The sequence below is a fragment of the Microcebus murinus genome, chromosome 28, assembly GCF_040939455.1.
Source record: "Microcebus murinus isolate Inina chromosome 28, M.murinus_Inina_mat1.0, whole genome shotgun sequence".
NCBI classification, from domain to species: Eukaryota; Metazoa; Chordata; class Mammalia; order Primates; family Cheirogaleidae; genus Microcebus; species Microcebus murinus.
In genome coordinates, this window is record NC_134131.1 from 14,843,660 (window position 1) to 14,862,809 (window position 19,150).

At 44.3% G+C, this 19,150-nt stretch overlaps 2 protein-coding genes across 4 annotated transcripts; one reads left to right on the top strand and one right to left on the bottom strand.

The window, feature by feature from the left end:
- Nucleotides 1–593: 593 nt before the first annotated feature.
- On the bottom strand, nt 594–3,868 carry FANCD2OS (FANCD2 opposite strand). Of its 3 annotated transcripts, none has more exons than XM_012760601.3 (2): nt 3,694–3,868; nt 594–1,439 (listed from the first exon to the last, which is right to left on the bottom strand). In XM_012760601.3, the coding sequence occupies exon 2, from the start codon at nt 1,429–1,431 to the stop codon at nt 895–897; it is 537 nt and encodes a 178-aa protein (XP_012616055.1). In that variant the 5' UTR covers nt 1,432–1,439; nt 3,694–3,868; the 3' UTR covers nt 594–894. The 3 variants fall into 3 exon arrangements, with proteins under 3 accessions (XP_012616055.1, XP_012616054.1, XP_012616057.1); XM_012760600.3 differs by having other exon boundaries at nt 3,458–3,867; XM_012760603.3 differs by lacking the exon at nt 3,694–3,868 and adding an exon at nt 3,298–3,433.
- A 2,687-nt stretch (nt 3,869–6,555) lies between these two features.
- On the top strand, nt 6,556–15,583 carry BRK1 (BRICK1 subunit of SCAR/WAVE actin nucleating complex). The gene is made up of 3 exons (XM_012760605.3): nt 6,556–6,737; nt 14,606–14,688; nt 14,935–15,583. The coding sequence occupies exons 1-3, from the start codon at nt 6,620–6,622 to the stop codon at nt 14,959–14,961; spliced, it is 228 nt and encodes a 75-aa protein (XP_012616059.1). The 5' UTR covers nt 6,556–6,619; the 3' UTR covers nt 14,962–15,583.
- Nucleotides 15,584–19,150: the final 3,567 nt, after the last annotated feature.

Below are 19,150 nucleotides of genomic sequence, written 5' to 3' on the forward strand. Positions count from 1 at the left end.
GGAAAATCTTTGTGATATTTCTGGAGGAGCGACTTGAACCTCTTGTCAATGCCCAGTGGAAGTCAAAAGGAATATTTTGGCTGCTATTTAAATTTTTTGGTTGGTTCATTAGCATAAGAGAGGGAAAAAGGCAGCATCAAACTCATGTTGACTTTTTATATATAACGTTTATTTCCATATTTGGAGTTATGCCTATAATCTAGTTATCAAATACTACAAAATTACTTATAGTTTATTAGAAATAGAACATTAGGAGTACACTTCAGCTAAAATGGGGACTTTCGTGTCTTCTGCCAGAAAGCCTAGTTTTAGTGCTGCTACTAAGTTTTGTCTTGCCAGGCTGTAAATATTGTTTAATATTTGTTAATTTTACCCACTTTTATACTCTAATAGTGTTAGGATGTAGCTGGTTAGGGGTTTGTTTTTGTTGTTTTTGGTGGGGGGAGGTTGTTTTTTAAACTAATCCTTGACCCACGTAAAGATATTTGACCCCTTCATTCTCTGGTACATAGAAATCCATACATCTCTTTCCTGGACACCCGTTTGCTCTCCCAACTTGTGCTTTTTGGTGTCTAAGAGAGTTCACAGTAGGCTTATTGGTTTATATGGTTTGTTTATTGGTTCTTTATCACATGCACTTGTGAATGCTAGTTTTGACTCTCTTTTAAATGGTTGTTCAGCTTTACAATGGAAGTGTTCTCCCTTGCTCTGTATCACTGGCCCTCTTTTCGACGGGAAGGGAGAGAAGGGGCTCCCAAGTGGTCACCGCTTGACAGAAAAGCAAGGTGGCTGGGGCAATGTCACAGTTTTGTTTGTGTGGACAGGTTTCTGTAAGCTTCAGGGACACATACCAAAGGGCACGGTGTGAAGAACTGGGAATCAAATGGGGACCCTTCACTTGGAGTGTTGCAAGGCAAAGGTGCACTTCTTGTACGTCGCATATAGCAGGAGGATAGAACGCAGCATCTGTTTGCACATGGTCACCGTCATCTGAATCTGAGGTTCCTTAAGTCCAGTGGGCCACCGATGCTCCTTGCTAATGATTTTGCAGAAGGCTGACTTGTCTGAAACTCTGAAGGTCCCAGTCCACTTTGGTGGCTGAGCTGTGATGACCCTGCCAAAGACAGAATCCACTCCACTGAGGCGAACAGGCTGGGGCTTCCTGACCAGTCCTTTCTTGTTGTTTGTGGTTTGGAGCTCTGATGTGTGGCATGGTAACTTGGGACTCACTCCAGTTTCCAGGAATGAGCTGTCTAGGACCAGAGTGACCTCTTGAAAGCACAGCTGCACTTCAAGGTCGGAAGGTGTGTGTGGGAAGCAGGGGGAGGCCCTAAAGGGGTGCTTGGAGGAAGGTGTAGGTGTTGTGTGCCGCAGCCATTGGAAGCTCTCGTCCAGTGGGGTCCATGGTGACCAGAGCTGATATCCTGCCATTGACAGTCCTAAAGGAGAGGAATCAGAACATGGAATTTCCTTGGCATGCTTTTGGTGAGAGCATGGCGGTTCACATTCCCATCTCTTTCTCATTATTGACAATCTGTAGTTCCCATGAAAAGATTCCAACAGTTGTTAGGGTTTTAGTAATTTCTATAAAGGACAGGGGGGAATAGTAACAAGTATTGAATCTAGCAACTGCTATGTGGACTAAAGCTTTATTAAATCTTTTCATAAGCCTCTGGAGGTCGGTTTTAACCCATTTTACAGACAAGGAAACGGATTGTCTGACATGGACGATCCCAGGCCACCCATTAGGACCTATGCCATGTTGTTAGCTCTGTTCGCTTCTGACAGCATCTATGCCTCTGAGGTGGCAGAGGCACCCCAGCGGGGACTCGATAATGAGACTTCATTATCAGAGATTAGAAGAAACTCAGAAAAGTCACATCTTAAAATATTTGTGACTTTAACTCTGTGTCCTTTATAGTAGTGGTTCTCAGAGCATGAGCCCTGGATTAGCAGCTTTAGCATCATTTGGTAGAAATGCAGATTTGGGGGCCCCACCTCAGACCCACAGGAACAGAAACTCTGGGGTTGGGACCCAGCAATCTGCATGTACACAGACCCTCAAGGGGATTCTCTTGCACTGTATATTTTGAGGACTTAGGCTGTTCCTTTCAGGCAACTCCGGCTCTCCCTATTCTTCATTATGTAGACAGTCTGCTCTCAGCCCTAAAAGCCTCTGTGTTTTCTAGCATAAAGGAGCAGCTCTCTCCAGCCCTGGGCTATTTATGTACCACCTTAGAGGACTTACACCTGCTGGGTGTAAGGGGAGGGAAGAACTTTTCTAAAGGCCAATCTTTAAAAATTGTTAAAGCTTTTTTTTTTTTTCTAGGTGTGGATTGTTTTTTTGTTCTGTTTGTTTTGTTTTGTTTTGTTTCATCTATGGGAGACCTTGATTTTTTTTTTTTTTGAAGATAAAGAGCTGTGATGTTATCGCCAACTCAAAAGTTTATACAAGTAGAATTTGGATTTTCCATTATTTCTATTTCAAAATTGTCACTATTTAAGGAGTTTTGCTGAATTCAGGAGAAGCTAATGTTTTCTTAAGCACCTGCCTATTATGTTAGGGAGCATGGCAGATCCCTTTTCTTTCCAGCCAAATGTATTATTTCTCTGCCCCTTCTTCCCCCACAAAAGGTAACGGTGGCAGATCTGTCCTATCCCATCCAGGAATTGCCCCAGAAATGCTGTGAAAAGTTGGCATTTCCACCACAGTTTGTGAGACAGAAAAGTTCATTTTTAAAAAAAGAACTGTTGGTGACATTTCAGACCAGAAATGTCTCATAATGGTTAATAGAAAGGGAACTCCTGATAATGGTTAATAGAAAGGGAATTTGTTGAAGTTTTTCTCCACCTACTATGTTTCTCGTAACCTATGCAGATTATTAAGTGTTCTTTGCAAATTATTAAGTGTTCAAATATCTGGGCTGCCTTAAGATGAGAAACTGACACCCAGCAGACAGTTATCTATTCCAAACAGCCTATTAGAGGCTCCTGGTGCTTGATATTTTGACCTTTAGAGCATACAGCCAAGACCAGGTACATGGCCATGGCAAGGTGGGGATGGGGAGAGTATTAATGCCTCTGAGCATAAGGCCGAAGGAGTGTTTAATCCCAAGATCCTTTTCTTGACTCATCCTAAGAGGAAAGAGAGGCAGAGGTAAAAGACTTTGTCCAATGTCCAGCCTAAATATATGGCAGAATGAAGGGCATGAAAAGGCTTATGACCCTAGGTCTTAGCACCCCTTCATACAAGGTTTGAGAAAGATGGTTCACTCCATCCCCACTCCCCAAAGTCACCTGTCAGTCATCCACTCCAGGAGAGTTTGAGCCTAAGGAAGTCTGTTCAACCTGCTCGCATAGCTCCTAGATAAGGGACACCTGGTTCTCCTGGCCGAAAACGATTCCCCTTCATACCACTCCTCCCATTCCAAGGAGCCCCATCGCCCCATTTCCCCACCTGGGAAAGGGGAAAGTAGCGGAAAAGAGCAGCTGGGGTCCTCGCGAACTGTAAACTGCGGATCCTGAGAGGCTGGAGCTGCTCGGGAGTTGAGAGTAGCTCCACCTCCCTGCCAGAAGAAGGGACTTGTTTCCCCCAGGGTCCCTAGCCCCGGGCGGGAGCCAGAAGGCTCTGGCTGAGGCGGAGGAGGCAGTGGGAGCCCAGGCCCGGTCCCACCATCCGGGCCAAGGGCTCACCTGCTGAACTCCGCGGGCTGCACGCTCCAGAGCATCTTTTCTCCACCCGGCGCCTGGCAACCGCCTTTGTGACCCAGGACCACGGGCTAGCTCGAGCCACGGGGGCGACGGTGAGGCCTCGAGGCGCCCCGCTGGAATGAGTGGTCTGGCTGAACTCCCCACCCCCACCTCCTTAGAACGCCCCCGTCTGGGGCCCCAGCTTCAGGAGGGCTGCTTTTGATGGGTCACAGAGCACAGACGTCCTTACTTAACAAGCCTGTGGCCGGGACCTGCGTAAAAGCATCAGGACCTGTAGTTAGTGTTAGAAGTTCGTCTCCACTCATCATTACACCCTGATCAGTGGGAGTTCGGCGGAGTGGCCCAGAGCCCTGAAAGCTTTTGTTGTTCTACTGGAATGATCCCAGTGCAAGGAGACAGAATTTATAAATGCTTTCCTAGACCGGGCACGGCGGCTGACGCCTGTAATCCTAGCACTCTGGGAGGCTGAGGCAGGAGGATCCCTCAAGGTCAGGAGTTTGAAACCAGCTGGGAGCAAGAGCGAGACCCATCTCTACTAAAAATAGAAAGAAATTAATCAAAAATATATAGAAAAAATTAGTTGGGCATGGTGGCGCATGCCTGTAGTCCCAGCTACTAGGGAGGCTGAGGCAGGAGGATCGCTTGAGCCCAGGAGTTTGAGGTTGCTGTGAGCTAGGCTGACGCCATGGCACTCTAGCCGAGGCAGAAGAGTGAGACTCTGTCTCAAAAATAAAATAAAATAAAATAAAATAAATGCTTTCCTGTTAAGAGCAAGAGAAAGATACACAAGCCTTTCCAAACTTCAAAAAGGACGATTATGTCTCATTTTTACAATGCTGAAAAACTGACATTTTGGGGCTGGGCAGGGTGGTTCACGCCTGTAATCCTAGCACTTTGGAAGGCAGAGGATCCCTTGAGGCCAGGGGTTCAAGACCAGCCTGAGCAAGAGCAAGACCCTGTCTATACAACAAATAGAAAAATTAGTGGGGTGTGGTGGCACAGGCCTCTAGTCCCAGCTACTTGGGAGGCTGAGGCAGGAGGATCACTTGAGCCCAGGAGTTTGAGGTTTCAGTGAGGTATGATGATGCTACTGCACCCTATCCTGGGAGACAGAGCAAGACCCTGTCTCAAAAACAAAATAAAACAACCCTGACATTTTTGCTATAGTGAAAGTGATCTGACAAATTTGTAACTATCACTTCAAACAATTTAACCCTGGATAGCTGAGGAAAAGGAAGAGTCTACCTAGCTGACACCTGTATCCAAAGTGCCTGGTTATTGCAGTACTTGGCAGTGTGCAGTAAGTGTGGGAGGAATTAACTAATAGCCCATCTGCATACCCAGAATTGCCTTTGTACTTTGAGAACTAGAGAACACAGCACAAATTAGAGTTGCCACCTTTTATCTAGTTCTTTGGGTAAAGTTAGAGACTGAGGGCTAGAGGATGGGGTCGGGCTGGGATCCTGGTTTAGAAGACCAGAGTCTTTAGACACTGTCAAGAATTGTCAGATACCCACTGTGTGCACCTGTGGTGCGTGCCTACTGTGTATGTACCTGTGGGAGAAGGGAAAAGTGGAGAAGAGTTAGGAGGGAATGTCTGAAAATGGAGAGAGGGGCAGAGAATGACGACACTTGGAAGAGATACAAATGATTTTTAATTACAAAACGTTTTCCTCACTGTCCGTCCCTCGAGCACTTAAAAAAAAAAAAAAAAGTTTTCCTGCAGTCAGCTCATTTTTGTTTTCCTCTTGAATAAAAGGGACCTTGTTATTTTAAAAGCAAACGAAACAGTACTTTTTATTTAGCTTTTAATTGCACAGTGGTAGTTTTTCCACCCTTAAATGAAAGCCCTCAATGTAAAATTGTATGATTAACCATTGTTAAATAGAGAGGGCTTCATACTGTTCTGATAATCTGCACTACAGACTTCTGCAGTCTGCCCAGCTCTAAGGGATGTGTTCTTAGAAGTGCCGTTTGCCATCACCTCCAATTCTGGGATACTGCTCCATGTGGAAAACCTGATGCCACACATTACTACTGACAGCCTACATCAACTTGGTCTGTATCATGCAGTGCTCAACGTTAGAGAACAATTTATAGTTTATTTTCCCCTCCAGTTTATCATGTGTTTTCATGTTGCTCTAGTGTTCACAATTGGCATTTAAATGACTGCATAATATTGATAATATTGCCTTCGGTGGCTGTACCATCGTTTTAGTCATCCCTCAACTGCTGAGATTTCGTTCTTGTAGCATTACTAGAGTATCTTTGAGCCTTTTCAAAGTGGTGGATTTTTTTCAGTGATTTTCTTAATGAAATGATTAGGTCAAAAGGCTTGACATTTTTGGCAGTTCTTGCTATCAGCTTACAAATCTCTTTGTAAAAGGACTGTGCCAGTTTAGAGTGTGCCCTACCAATTTCCCCTCTCTCCATCATTAGGTGTTGTCGTTAGAAAAATGCGTTGCTCATTTGGTAAACATGAGGTGGGACAATCCACGTGGCACTGTTGAAAAGCATTTCAAAAACGCCTTGTACTTAGGAGGGTCAGTGGATGGTGCCCATCCTAGTGCAGACTGACCACACAACCTGAACCCGAGAACAGCCCAGGGGGGAGGCGGCCCGAGCCTGCGCGCCCCCTAGCGACCAAATCCGCCAATGACAGCCGTGGGTGGGTGGTCCTCGACGCCTGCGCACTCCGTCCGCCCCGCCTGCGTCGCATCTGTTTTTCCCCCAGGCGTGGGAGCCGAAGAGAGAAATCACGCGAGAACATGACATCGCGCAGGCGCACCACAATGTCGGCAGATTCGTGGGTGCCAGACAGGATGGACACGGGCTGGCGGCGCGCAGGCGCACTGGCCGCGCGTAGGGTCGGGGCGCCTGCGCAGTCGCTCTTCCTCAGGCGGCAGCCATGGCGGGCCAAGAGGACCCGGTGCAGCGGGAGATTCACCAGGACTGGGCGAACCGCGAGTATATCGAGGTCATCACCAGCAGCATCAAGAAGATCGCGGACTTTCTCAACTCGTTCGGTCAGCAGGCGAGCAGGCGGAGGCGCGGAGGAGGGAGGCCTCGGAGGCGGTGTGGCCCGGGCGCTGGGCGCTGAGGGGCTTTCAGGGGACTCTCCCGGAGCGTCGCTTCCGCGTTTGGGCCCCACCTTCTCCTCCTGCCGGGACCCTCGGGCTCCGCCGGGCGGTCTCCGCGGGGTTTTCCGGCTCTAAGCCGAGCTCAGGGGCTTCCTGCCACCCCTCACCCCCGGGACCCGTTCACAAGTCCTTGGTGCTTTGCTTCCATCTGGTCCCCACTTTGCACTCAGGATGCACAGCGAGGACCGTGTCACCGCCCTGTTTAGTGACTCTTTTTTTTTTTTTTTGACAGAGTCTCACTCTGTTGCCCAGGCTAGAGTGAGTGCCGTGGCATCAGCCTAGCTCACAGCAACCTCCAACTCCCAGACTCAAGCTATCCTCCTGCCTCAGCCTCCCGAGTAGCTGGGACTACAGGCATGCGCCACCATGCCCGGCTCATTTTTTCTATATATATTTTTAATTGGCCAATTAATTTCTTTCTATTTATAGTAGAGACGGGGTCTTGCTCTTGCTGAGGCTGGTTTCGAACTCCTGACCTCGAGCGATCCACCCGTCTCGACCTCCCAGAGTGCTGGGATGACAGGCGTGAGCCACCGCGCCCGGCCCAAAGACTCTTTCTTGACCGTACCCCATCTTCAGGATGGAGTCAAAACCCTGTAGCATCATTCATGCCTTTTAGTCGTGCCCTCCGCCACTCTCCCATATTCATTCCTTCCCGCCTCCCGTGTGTGCTGACAGTGGTAGGAGGTGGGGTCATAGGTAAGGTCTGGCTCTCAGGAGGCCTTGGAAATCCTCTCTATGTTGCTAGTATGTAGCTTGTAGTTGGTGTTCTGTCTGTAGGCGTGACATCTAGCCATCTTTTTCCAACAGTGTACCTTGGTTCCACTAATTCAGCGACGTTAAGCAATTACGATTAAATAGAGGAAACTGATGTGTTAAAAAAATATATTTCGGCCGGGCACGGTGGCTCACGCCTGTAATCCTAGGACTCTGGGAGGCCGAGGCGGGCGGATTGCTCGAGGTTGGGAGTTCGAAACCATCCTGAGCGAGACCCCGTCTCTACTAAAAATAGAAAGAAATTAATTGACCAACTAAAAATATATATACAAAAAATTAGCCGGGCATGGTGGTGCATGCCTGTGGTCCCACCTACTTGGGAGGCTGAGGCAGGAGGATCGCTTGAGCCCAGGAGTTTGAGGTTGCTGTGAGCTAGGCTGACGCCACGGCACTCACTCTAGCCAGGGCAACAAAAGTGAGACTCTGTCTCAAAAAAAAAAAAAAAAAATATATATATATATTTCAAAATGAATGGATTATTTTCTAGTCTAAAGAACTGTTGTCCTAAGGAGTGTAAAAGAGAGGAAGAGTTTTGTGAGAAAGCATCGGCAAAAGAAATTAGATCTCAAAACAAGGCCCTCTCCGAAGGCACTGTAGAGGACACAGAGTAAGAACCATTTCCTACATTTGGAGAAGTTCTGATCTTGAAAAAATGGCTTCAGGATAAAGCAGAGCATCATTTTTGTATTAATGTATTTACATACAAGATGGATAGGACTGTAATCTTGGCGTGTTGCAGCATGGTGGATTTCCTCACTCATTAGAGAATGGGGGTGAAGGTAGTGAGAGCACAGTATAAATGTATGCCACTGATATACTTCCAGGCACATAAATTGCTATAGAGGTGGTATTAGGGAATGGTAGTCAAGAAATCACAGATCTTATGTATTCTGGAATATCTTTTTTTTTTTTTTTTTTTTGAGACAGAGTCTCGCTTTATTGCCCAGGCTAGAGTGAGTGCCGTGGCATCAGCCTAGCTCACAGCAACCTCAAACTCCTGGCTCAAGCAATCCTCCTGCCTCAGCCTCCCAAGTAGCTGGGACTACAGGCATTCGCCACCATGCCCGGCTAATTTTTTGTATATATTAGTTGGCCAATTAATTTCTTTCTATTTATAGTAGAGACGGGGTCTCGCTCTTGCTCATGCTGGTTTCGAACTCCTGACCTTGAGCAATCCGCCCGCCTCGGCCTCCCAGAGAGCTAGGATTACAGGCGTGAGCCACCGCGCCCGGCCATATCTTTTTTTTTTGAGGAATATAAGTGAAGGAGTATGGCTTAGTGAAAAGATAAGTGGATATGGAATCAGGAGACCCAAAGAGGCTAGACTGATTGATTTTAGTGAACTGAAAACATTTGAGAGGTACTGACCTATTTACCCTTCTACTCAGGTAGTCTGGTTTTCCTCGGAGTTTTTTTTTTAAAGTTCTGTGCAAACTGTTTCCATGTTAGTTCTCATAATTGGTTTTTCTTGCTTTCCTAGAAAGCTGAAATATTATTCTTCACAGCATTCTTTACTCATAACAGTCCCTCAAAGGAAGGGCCAAATAGGAAAAACCAAAATATTCCATGCTAGGTGACAGAATGGACTGATGACAGGATCATAACTTTTGAGACTTTGGCTTAGTCTGGAGAGGCATTAGAAAGTAGTTTGGAAAACCACTGATGTAGAGAGTTTTAACTTTTTTTGTTTGTTTTGGTTTGGGTTTTTTAGAGGTGGGGTGTTGCTGTATTGCCCAGGCTGGTCTCATACTCCTGGCCTCAAGTGATCCTCCGGGCTCTGCCTGCAAAAGTGTTGGGATTATAGGTGTTAGCCTGGGCTTAACTTTATTTTATAATTTTGTATTTTATAATTTTGGAGACAGGGTCTCCTGCCAGGGCTAGAATGCAGTGGCGCCATCATAGCTCACTACAACCTCAAACTCCTGGGTTCAAGTAGTTCTCCTGCCTCAGCCTCCTCAGTAGCTGGGACTACAGGCACATGCCACAACACCCATCTAATTGTAAAATTCTTTGTAGAACGGGGGTCTTGCTGTGTTGCTTGGGTTGGTCATGAACTCCTGGCCTCAGGTGGTCCTCCCTGCTTAAGCTCCAGCCATGAGCCACTGCACCCAGCCTTAACTTTGTTGTTGTTGTTGTTGTTTTGAGACAGAGTCTCACTCTATTGTCTGGGTTAAAGTGAGATGGCATTAGCCTAGCTCACAGCAACCTCAAACTCCTGGGCTCAAGCGATCCTTCTGCCTCAGCCTCCCGAGTAGCTGGGACTACAGGCATGCGCCACCATACAAGACTAATTTTTTATATATATATATATTTTTTTAGTTGGCCAATTAATTTCTGTTTATAGTAGAGACGGGGTCTGGCTCTTGCTCAGGCTGGTTTTGAACTCCTGACCTTGAGCAATCCACCCACCTCAGCCTCTCAGAGTGCTAGGATTACAGGCGTGAGCCACCACGCCCGGCCTTAACTTTGTTTTTAAAAGCAGAATTAAATGACTTAATTTATTTGGTAGGAGTTAATATCTAATATGTACATATGGACTATCCAAGCAAAGTATTAAGAATATCAGTTCAATCAGTATGGCGTTGAATATAACAAGTCAAACTCTGGTTGCTTTCTAAAATTTCAAAGTGATCTAGTTTCCTTTGAGGAAGAACTGGGATAAAAGAAGAGGAAAAAAAATAAAGTGATCTAGCATCTCAGTTCCCCAAATTTGGATCCTGGTAATGTAATAACTTCATTTCTGAGAACAGAATTGTATTGGTAAACTTTTTTTTTTTGAGACAGAGTCTCGCTTTGTTGCCCAGGCTAGAGTAAGTGCCGTGGCGTCAGCCTAGCTCACAGCAACCTCAAACTCCTGGGCTCAAGCGATCCTTCTGTCTCAGCCTCCCAAGTAGCTGGGACTACAGGCATGAGCCACCATGCCTGGCTAATTTTTTCTATATATATTAGTTGGCCAATTAGTTTCTTTCTATTTATAGTAGAGACGGGGTCTTGCTCTTGCTCAGGCTGGTTTCGAACTCCTGACCTCGAGCAATCCGCCCGCCTCGGCCTCCCAGAGAGCTAGGATTACAGGCGTGAGCCACCGCGCCCGGCCTACATTGGTAAACTTTTATTTATTTATTTATTTTTTTGTAAGAACATGTTCTGTAATAATGCATTGGTAAACTTTTAATTCCTGTGCATTTATCTTTGACATAAATCTTCTTGGCGTATCACACCCATTAAATTTATAGTGGATGAGTCTTCAGAGTGACTGAAAACTGAAAAGCTTGAACTTAAAATTTTGCAGAAGAGTTATGACAGGTTATCAGAGATAATATATGTGCTCAATAGCATACATAATGTGCTTTTGAACTTCCAAAAACCACGATGGAAAGAGATTTGGTCCTGTTGGGCAGTCCTGACAGAAAGTGGCAGTGTATCCAGGAAAGGGGGATGCTGGCTGCTGGGTGCCCTAGTTCACAGTTGTAATCCTAGCGCTTTGGGATACCAAGGTGGAAGGATAACTTGAGGCCAGGAGTTCAAGACCAGCTTGAGCAACAAAAAAACTAAAAATTAACTGGGTGCGCTAGTAGTTCCAGCCACTTAGGAGGCTGAGGCAGAAGGATCACTTGAACTGAGGAATTTGAGGTTGCCATGAGCTATGATGCTACCACTGCACTCTAGTCTGGGCAACAGAGCAAGACCCTGTCTCAGAAAAGAAGGGGGAGGGTCCTGAGGTACTCATGTTCAGGGTAGACCTAGAAATTAAAGGAAACAACACTGGCAGATAAAAAAGAAGAATGAAGAATGTCTAGAATAGGCAAAACCACAGAGACAAAGATCAGTGCTTTCCAGTGGCTGAGGGGTGGCAGAATGGCAAAAGACAGCACTAATAGGTACGAGGTTTCGTTTACGGAATGATGAAAATGTTGTAAAATTAGATTATGATAATGGTTGCACAACACTATTGAATTGTATATTCAAGCAGGTAAACTTTCTGGTTTGTAAATTATATATTAATAAACCTATTTTTAAAAAGTAATGAAGAGGCCGGGTGCGGTGGCTCATGCCTGTAATCCAAGCACTCTGGGAGGCCAAGGCGGGCGGATTGCTTGAGGTCAGGAATTCGAGACCAGCCTGAGCGAGAGCGAGACCCCGTCTCTACTATAAATAGAAAAAAATTAATTGACCAATTAAAATATGTATATAGAAAAAATTAGCCGGGCATGGTGGCGCATGCCTGTAGTCCCAGCTACTTGGGAGGCTGAGGCAGGAGGATGGCTTGAGCCCAGGAGATTGAGGTTGCTGTGAGCTAGGCTGATGCCATGGCACTCACTCTAGCCTGGACAACAAAGCGAGACTCTGTTTCAAAAAAAAAAAAAAAAAGGCCGGGCGTGGTGGCTCACGCCTGTAATCCTAGCACTTTGGGAGGCCGAGGCGGGCGGATTGCTCAAGGTCAGGAGTTCGAAACCAGCCTGAGCGAGACCCCGTCTCTACCAAAAATAGAAATAAATTAATTGACCAACTAAAAATATATATACAAAAAATTAGCCGGGCATGGTGGTGCATGACTGTAGTCCCAGCTACTCGGGAGGCTGAGGCAGGAGGATCGCTGAGCCCTGGAGATTGAGGTTGCTGTGAGCTAGGCTGACGCCACGGCACTCACTCTAGCCTGGGCAACAAAGTGAGACTCTGTCTCAAAAAAAAAAAAAAAAAAAGTAATGAAGAGTAGCAATGAAAATGGATGAATGTGGGAAAGAATCAGTAACATAAAAAGGAAAAATGACTAGAAAGAGGAAGACTTTGTTGGCAAATTTAAAAAAACGTGAGTAATAAGTTACAGCCTCAGAGGCTCAGAAGGATAGTGCCCGTGTGTGGCGGAACAGTGAAGGGAAAGAACACCATCCTGGGCAGTGGGAGAACTGGGTTCCAAACTCAGCTCTGCTGTTATTTTATCCCATCAGTGACCCAAGATGGACCCTCAGCTTACCTAGGCCTTGGCTTCCCCACTTTTAAGATGAGTGGAATCACACTGGGGTCATTTGTTCCACTAACTTTTTTCAAAAACATCTGTATGCCAGGCATGGGGCTAAGGCTACAAATATTAATAAGAGGCACTATCTTCCTCTTTTGATTAACTCATTCTAGTAGTGAAACAGACATATAAATAAATTGTAAATTACAAGTACACAAATATCATTTGGCTTTGTGGCATGTCATTAAATATTCTTCAAACTTGTGATTTTTAATGGCTGTTTTAATAGTCTCATAGATATGCTATACTTTATCAAACCATTCCTCTAATAATGGGCATTTGTTTTTGGTTTTTCACCATCATAAGTAATAGTGATGAACATTCTTATTCATTAAATCTTTATCCAAAGGAGGAAGTAATATCCAAAGACCAAGTATATGATTAACTAAAATTAGAAATTCATCCATAAATGCTTAGATAAATACAGAAGAGGGAGAATTATTATATCCATCTGGCAAGACCTCTCAGAGATACAGTTTGAACTGAGCCTTGAAGGAGAATGTTTAGACAGGCATGATGAAACGAAAGTTGAGGCAAGATCAGGGCGTAGGAAGATTTGTCAAAATGGATGCTGAAGTGCTTTTGCAAAACATCCAGAGAAGAGATGAAAAAGAAACTAGTTAGCTAAGTGTTAAATCATTGTGTGGGAGAGTGTCTTAGTGGATATTTTAGACTTAAAAAATGAAGGTTATCGAGAGATGACTGAACAACATTGTTGGAGGAGGGACTCAGAAATAATTACCATGCTTAGATACCCTTTTCTCTCATGTTGAGAAAAGAGAAAGTAGTTTCTGTTATAGAGGTTCGCAGAGGAAAAGATGTTTTAGGAGAAATCTGGGTTTCATCTTGGGTAAGGTGGTGAAAGAAGGTTGAGGAAGCTCAAGGAAGAAAAGGAATTTGGTCTGTTTTCACAGATGGAATGTGGGTTCTACTGGGTATTTGATGTTCTCCAACTTTAGTACTAAAAGGCTTTTGCAGATATTGATGAATCATTAAGTGTCCTCTCAACAGTAATGATGTTGCTTCCATGATCTTGGAAGGTCTTACACCTTCCCTCCTTCCCATAATTTCTGCTGCTTTCTTGACCTCTCCTTTCCTCCTGATTGAGATTATTTTCTTTTTCTTGTCATGTCTCCTGTCTGGAAACATTTGCCTGTTAGCAAATGGCTAATACAGCCTTGGTGTATTGTTTTTCTATTGCTGCCCTAACAAAAATACCACAAATTTAGCAGCTTAAGTCATGTAAATTTATTATTTTTCCATTGTGTAAGTCAGAAATCCAACATTTATCCCTGAGCTAAAATGAGGGTATCAGCGGGGCTGCTTTCCGTTCTGGAGGCTCTAGAAGAAGATCTGTTTCCTTACTTATTGGGTTGTTGGCAGAATTCTGTTTCTGGTGGTTCAAGGACTGAGATCCATGTTTCCTTGCTGTCAGCTGAGGGCTGCTCCCAGCTTCTAAAAGTCACTCATCCTTTGGCTCATGGCCCCCTTCCTCTACCTTCAAAGCCAGCAATGGCAGGTGGAATCCCTTTCACACCTCATATCTCTTTCCCTTCTTTTGTATCATTTTTACCCCCTTCCTCTGCCTTTCTCATCTACATTGATGAACTTGTGATTAGATTGGGCCCCATTAGATAACCCAGGATAAATCCTGGGATGTCAAGGTCCTTAACTTCATTCACATCTGCAAAGTCCCTTTTGCTACGTATGACACATGCTCACAGGTTCTGGGGATTAGGACATAGACGTCTTGGTGTGGCCATTATTCTCTGCTGACCACACTTGGTAGGAAGTTCAGCAGATCTCCTTTAAGCAGCTGTGCTCCTAAGAAACTTTTCACTTTTCCCTTCCAGTCCCATTTGTACTTTGTTTATTTTATTCCTCTTTGTCAGCATAGAGGGTGTATGTGTCTGTGTTTGGAGTGACATTAATCCTGAACATTAGTCTCTCTTTTTACCAGATATGTCTTGTCGTTCAAGACTCGCAACCCTAAACGAGAAATTGACAGCCCTTGAACGGAGAATAGAGTACATCGAAGCACGGGTGAGTGTGATGGGCAAGGGCTGTCCAAGAGAGAATGCATATTTCCACTTACTGCTGGAAAAAGCCTGAAAGCAGAAACAGGCTTAGAGAAGTTAAGTACCTGGCTGGGATTCAAACCAGGTTTTTCATGACTCTAAATCTATCTTCTTTTCTGTCATTTCTCACTGCCTAGGACCTTAATTAAGATTATTTTTAGATGTCTTTAATCTTTTTGAATTTATCTAAATGTTAATTTTTCTTTCACAGGTGACAAAAGGTGAGACACTCACCTAGAAGTATGCCATGCTGCTGCTGGGAAGTTGCTTGACAGAAAGCAGGCCCCGTGGGAAAGGCCCCAGCAGCCTTCAGCTCCTTCCTTTCTCCTTAAAGAGCAACAGGGTTTATTCTCGTTTTTCTTTTTTCAAAAGTGTGGCCTTTGGGCTCTGCCATATGCCTCTGGGGTTGTGATGTGGCTTGTGGGAAGAAGTCTGGGGACTCTTGGAAACAACATTAGGCATTTTACCTTTTCAGTAAAATTTTATAGGACAATTTGTGGATGTATTTGAGGTGTTTAGAGCCAAAAGCCTGGAACTCTTTGTGAAGGTTCTCACCACGTCTCTCTCTCTGCCTCTCAGGCTCCCCTCACACCTCTCATTGCTCTGCACTGAACCTATAAACAGTCTTTTTCTTCTCCCCACCTTCAGTGGGAGGCGGGGTTAGTCCTGGCCGAGGCGCTCATGGCCTGGCAGTATGGCTGCCAGAGAATGCTGTTGCTAACCCACCAGTTTCTCGTCATTTGGGGGAGGTCAAGGCCAGGCCCCCACTTGGCTTGAAGGGATATTTTCAGAGTTTTCTTTCTGTCTCTTGGGGTGTCTGTGCCTCATGCTTCCCTAATAAACTCCTCAACTTCGTCTGACTCCTGTGATTGTGGTGGGGAAACGAGCCATAGATGGGCTCACCTGTTCCACAGAAACGTGGTGTCTGGGATTACTATTCTAACGTAAAACTTCCAGATGTAGCTGTTTGATTTAAAGCCTGAGGGGCTTACCAGCCCAAGCCCCCGTGTTTAGACTTTCAGCTGATTGATTCACCCTGGGAATCATTGAGTCATTGAGCAGACATTTGCCAAGTGCTTATTAATACTATGTAGGCATGTTATCTTCCAATAAAACATACAGCATTAAACCAGGCATGATGCTTACAGTCTGTTGAAATACTAGCATCCACATAATTTAGCTGCAATCCAGGACAGACTGTTAGGTTTATAAGGTACAAGATAAATGTATACTTTGTTTGAAAAGCAAATAACTTAAACAGAAGTCTAAAACTTTTCATTCTTTTATTTTTTTTTTAATTTTTTTTATTTCTTTATTTTTTTTTTCCATTTTCAGTTGGCCAATTAACATTTTTTTTTTTTATTTTTAGTAGAGACGGGGTCTCGCTCTTGCTCAGGCTGGTCTTGAACTTCTGAGCTCAAACGATCCACCCGCCTCGGCCTCCCAGAGAGCTAGGATTACAGGCGTGAGCCACCTCGCCCGGCCAACTTTTCATTCCTGTATCCAAAGTATAATATAAACCTGTGTCAACCTAATTCTAAAGGCTTGTCTGCTATATAGAATCTCCATTTTAGTCACACAGAAGTCATTATGGTCTATACACACTAATTTCCCCCTATTCAAATCATATTTGCCATTCAAAGTCTAGCTCAAGTCAAACCTACAGAAAGTTCTCCTGGACTTTACTTTTTCTTTTCTTTTTATTTATGTATTTATTTATTTTTATTTTACTTTTTCATTGAGTACTGCCCTTTTAATTTTATTAGTTCCTCTCATCCTACCGTACTAACACTGTGCTTCAGCTCTGGATTTGATCTTTTTTTTGAGACAGAGTCTCGCTTTGTTTCCCAGGCTAGAGTGAGTGCCGTGGCGTCAGCCTAGCTCACAGCAACCTCAAACTCCTGGGCTCAAGCAATCCTACTGCCTTAGCCTCCTTAGTAGCTGGGACTACAGGCATGCGCCACCATGCCCGGCTAATTTTTTCTATATGTATTAGTTGGCCAATTAATTTCTTTCTATTTATAGTAGAGACGGGGTCTCGCTCTTGCTCAGGCTGGTTTCGAACTCCTGACCTCGAGCAATCCACCTGCCTCGGCCTTCCAGAGTGCTAGGATTATAGGTGTGAGCCACTGTGCCCGGCCTGGATTTGATCTTGTTATGAATTACTCGATAATTTAGCATATCCATCCTAGGATATACATGAGCATCTTTTTCTGTGCTGCCCAGCTGGGTGCCTTGCAGAAGGCATGTAGTCAGTAGATACCAGTTGAACTTCCTTACAGAGCTTAAGCTGCTTTGCACTCTCCTGTCTTTATAGAACCCCCGCTTAAACCTTTTGGAAGACCATTTTAAGTAGCACCTCCATTTAACAATAGGATCTTATAGTGGAGACAGCTGACATCCTTTACTGTGGTAAGTGCTGTTTTCAACATTTTTTAGCTCATCTGTAGAGTGCTTTCAACACTTTCTTGAGTTCATTATTCATGATATCTCCCCTATCCTCTCCAGGATAAAAAAAGTAAACACTTATTAAAGTGTAAGTTTTAGGTTACCTGGTGCTCTGCCATCATGAATTTAACAGCCACTGCCTTCTTGCTATATGCAAGGAGTATAACATGAGATAGTATAGTAATAGAGGCAAAAGTAATGGTAACCTGTATAGATAGGAAAAGCCCTTCTTTTCATGAGATTACACATGGAAATGCTCGATAAATTTTTATCAGCTCATAGATATTAATTTGTTAATTTATTGGTATTAGAGTAATGAATATTTCTAAAAGAATTAGTATTCTAAATAATACCATGTTGTTAATGGTAACCTGCTGGTTGGAAAGAGAGCAACTGATAACATTTGCTGTGGGAAGCCAGTGATGCTGGCCGCCTCTAGCAGCAGAAAATCCTTTGTGTTACATGGTGCTTTAATGTGTCAGAGTGCTTTCCTGTGTTCTTGCCCCCTTTTTAAATGAGGCCCTGGCACTCAGGGATGTATAGCTGGTAGTAATATCTGTAATTTATTGAGTGTTATAATGTCCTAAGTGCTTTATGTACTTTATTTCATTTAATCCTCAGAGGAACCCTATGAATTGGGCACTCTTATCTTCATGTGGTAGGTAAGGAACAAGTTCAGAAAGGGCTAAAACTTACCCAAAGTCATACAAAGTAAAGGAAAGTATTGGGTCTAAATCCAGAACCTGACTCAGACTTTGGTAACCATTTTTCTGTTTTGAATGTGGTGACCAGATCTGAAACTGATTTTCTCATTCCTAGTCCAGTGTCTTTCAGTATACTCACATTAGACACTTTAAAGCGATTACACGCCAATGTTAGAATCACATGCCTCTTCACCATCATTTAGTAAAGAAGGTTTTGTGGGTGTTCCTTGCTGTATCGGGAAAAGACTGTTTACACTGATTGTCTGAGCTGTCTAATTTCACTTCTATCAGCTTTCTTTCTCTGAAGATTTAACTGTATGTTATATTTTTCTGAAAGCCTTGCTTAAGGAATTTAATCCATTCTAGCTCTTTCTCTAGCTATCTCTAGGTTAGAGATGCTTCTGGAGCCAAAAAAGCAGCTATACCCCCCTTTGGAAAGGCCTTACTTGGTCAGGCTTCAGGAACTGAGATTTTATTCTTAGTCACACATCTTTGCTCACAGCTCCTTGCAGTCCAGAAATAGCGTTAGGCTAAACCACATTTATTCTGTCCCCAAGGTGAGATTTCTTCAACTTAATGCAGTTCTGGAATACTAACACTTTACCCTCACTGAAGATGATAAAATTACATTTTACATTTTTTTGATCTAGGTTTGCTGAATCATTCTATCTTTTTTAAATAAAAAAAAAAAACATTATAATGCTTAATCTTTAAAACAAAGCTAAAATGTTGCCAGAATGATTATTTGTTTTTTTTTTTTGGTTTTTTTTTGAGACAGAGTCTCACTTTGTTGCCCAGGCTAGAGTGAGTGCCGTGGCATCAGCCTAGCTCACAGCAACCTCAAACTCCTGGGCTCAAACAATCCTCCTGCCTCAGCCTCCCAAGTAGCTGGGACTACAGGCATGCACCACCATGCCCGGCTAATTTTTTCTATATATGTATTAGTTGGCCAATTAATTTCTATTTATAGTAGAGACGGGGTCTCGCTCTTGCTCAGGCTGGTTTCGAACTCCTGACCTCGAGCAATCCACCCGCCTCAGCCTCCCAGAGTGCTAGGATTACAGGCGTGAGCCACCGCGCCCGGCCTGATTATTTGGTTTTGAACTCTAAAGAGACTAAGTTTTAGAGTGGCTAAAGATTCAGAAATCTGGCCGGGTGTGGTGGCTCACGCCTGTAATCCTAGCACTCTGGGAGGCTGAGGCTGGCGGATCGCTCGAGGTCAGGAGTTCAAAACCAGCCTGAGCAAGAGCGAGACCCCGTCTCTACTATAAATAG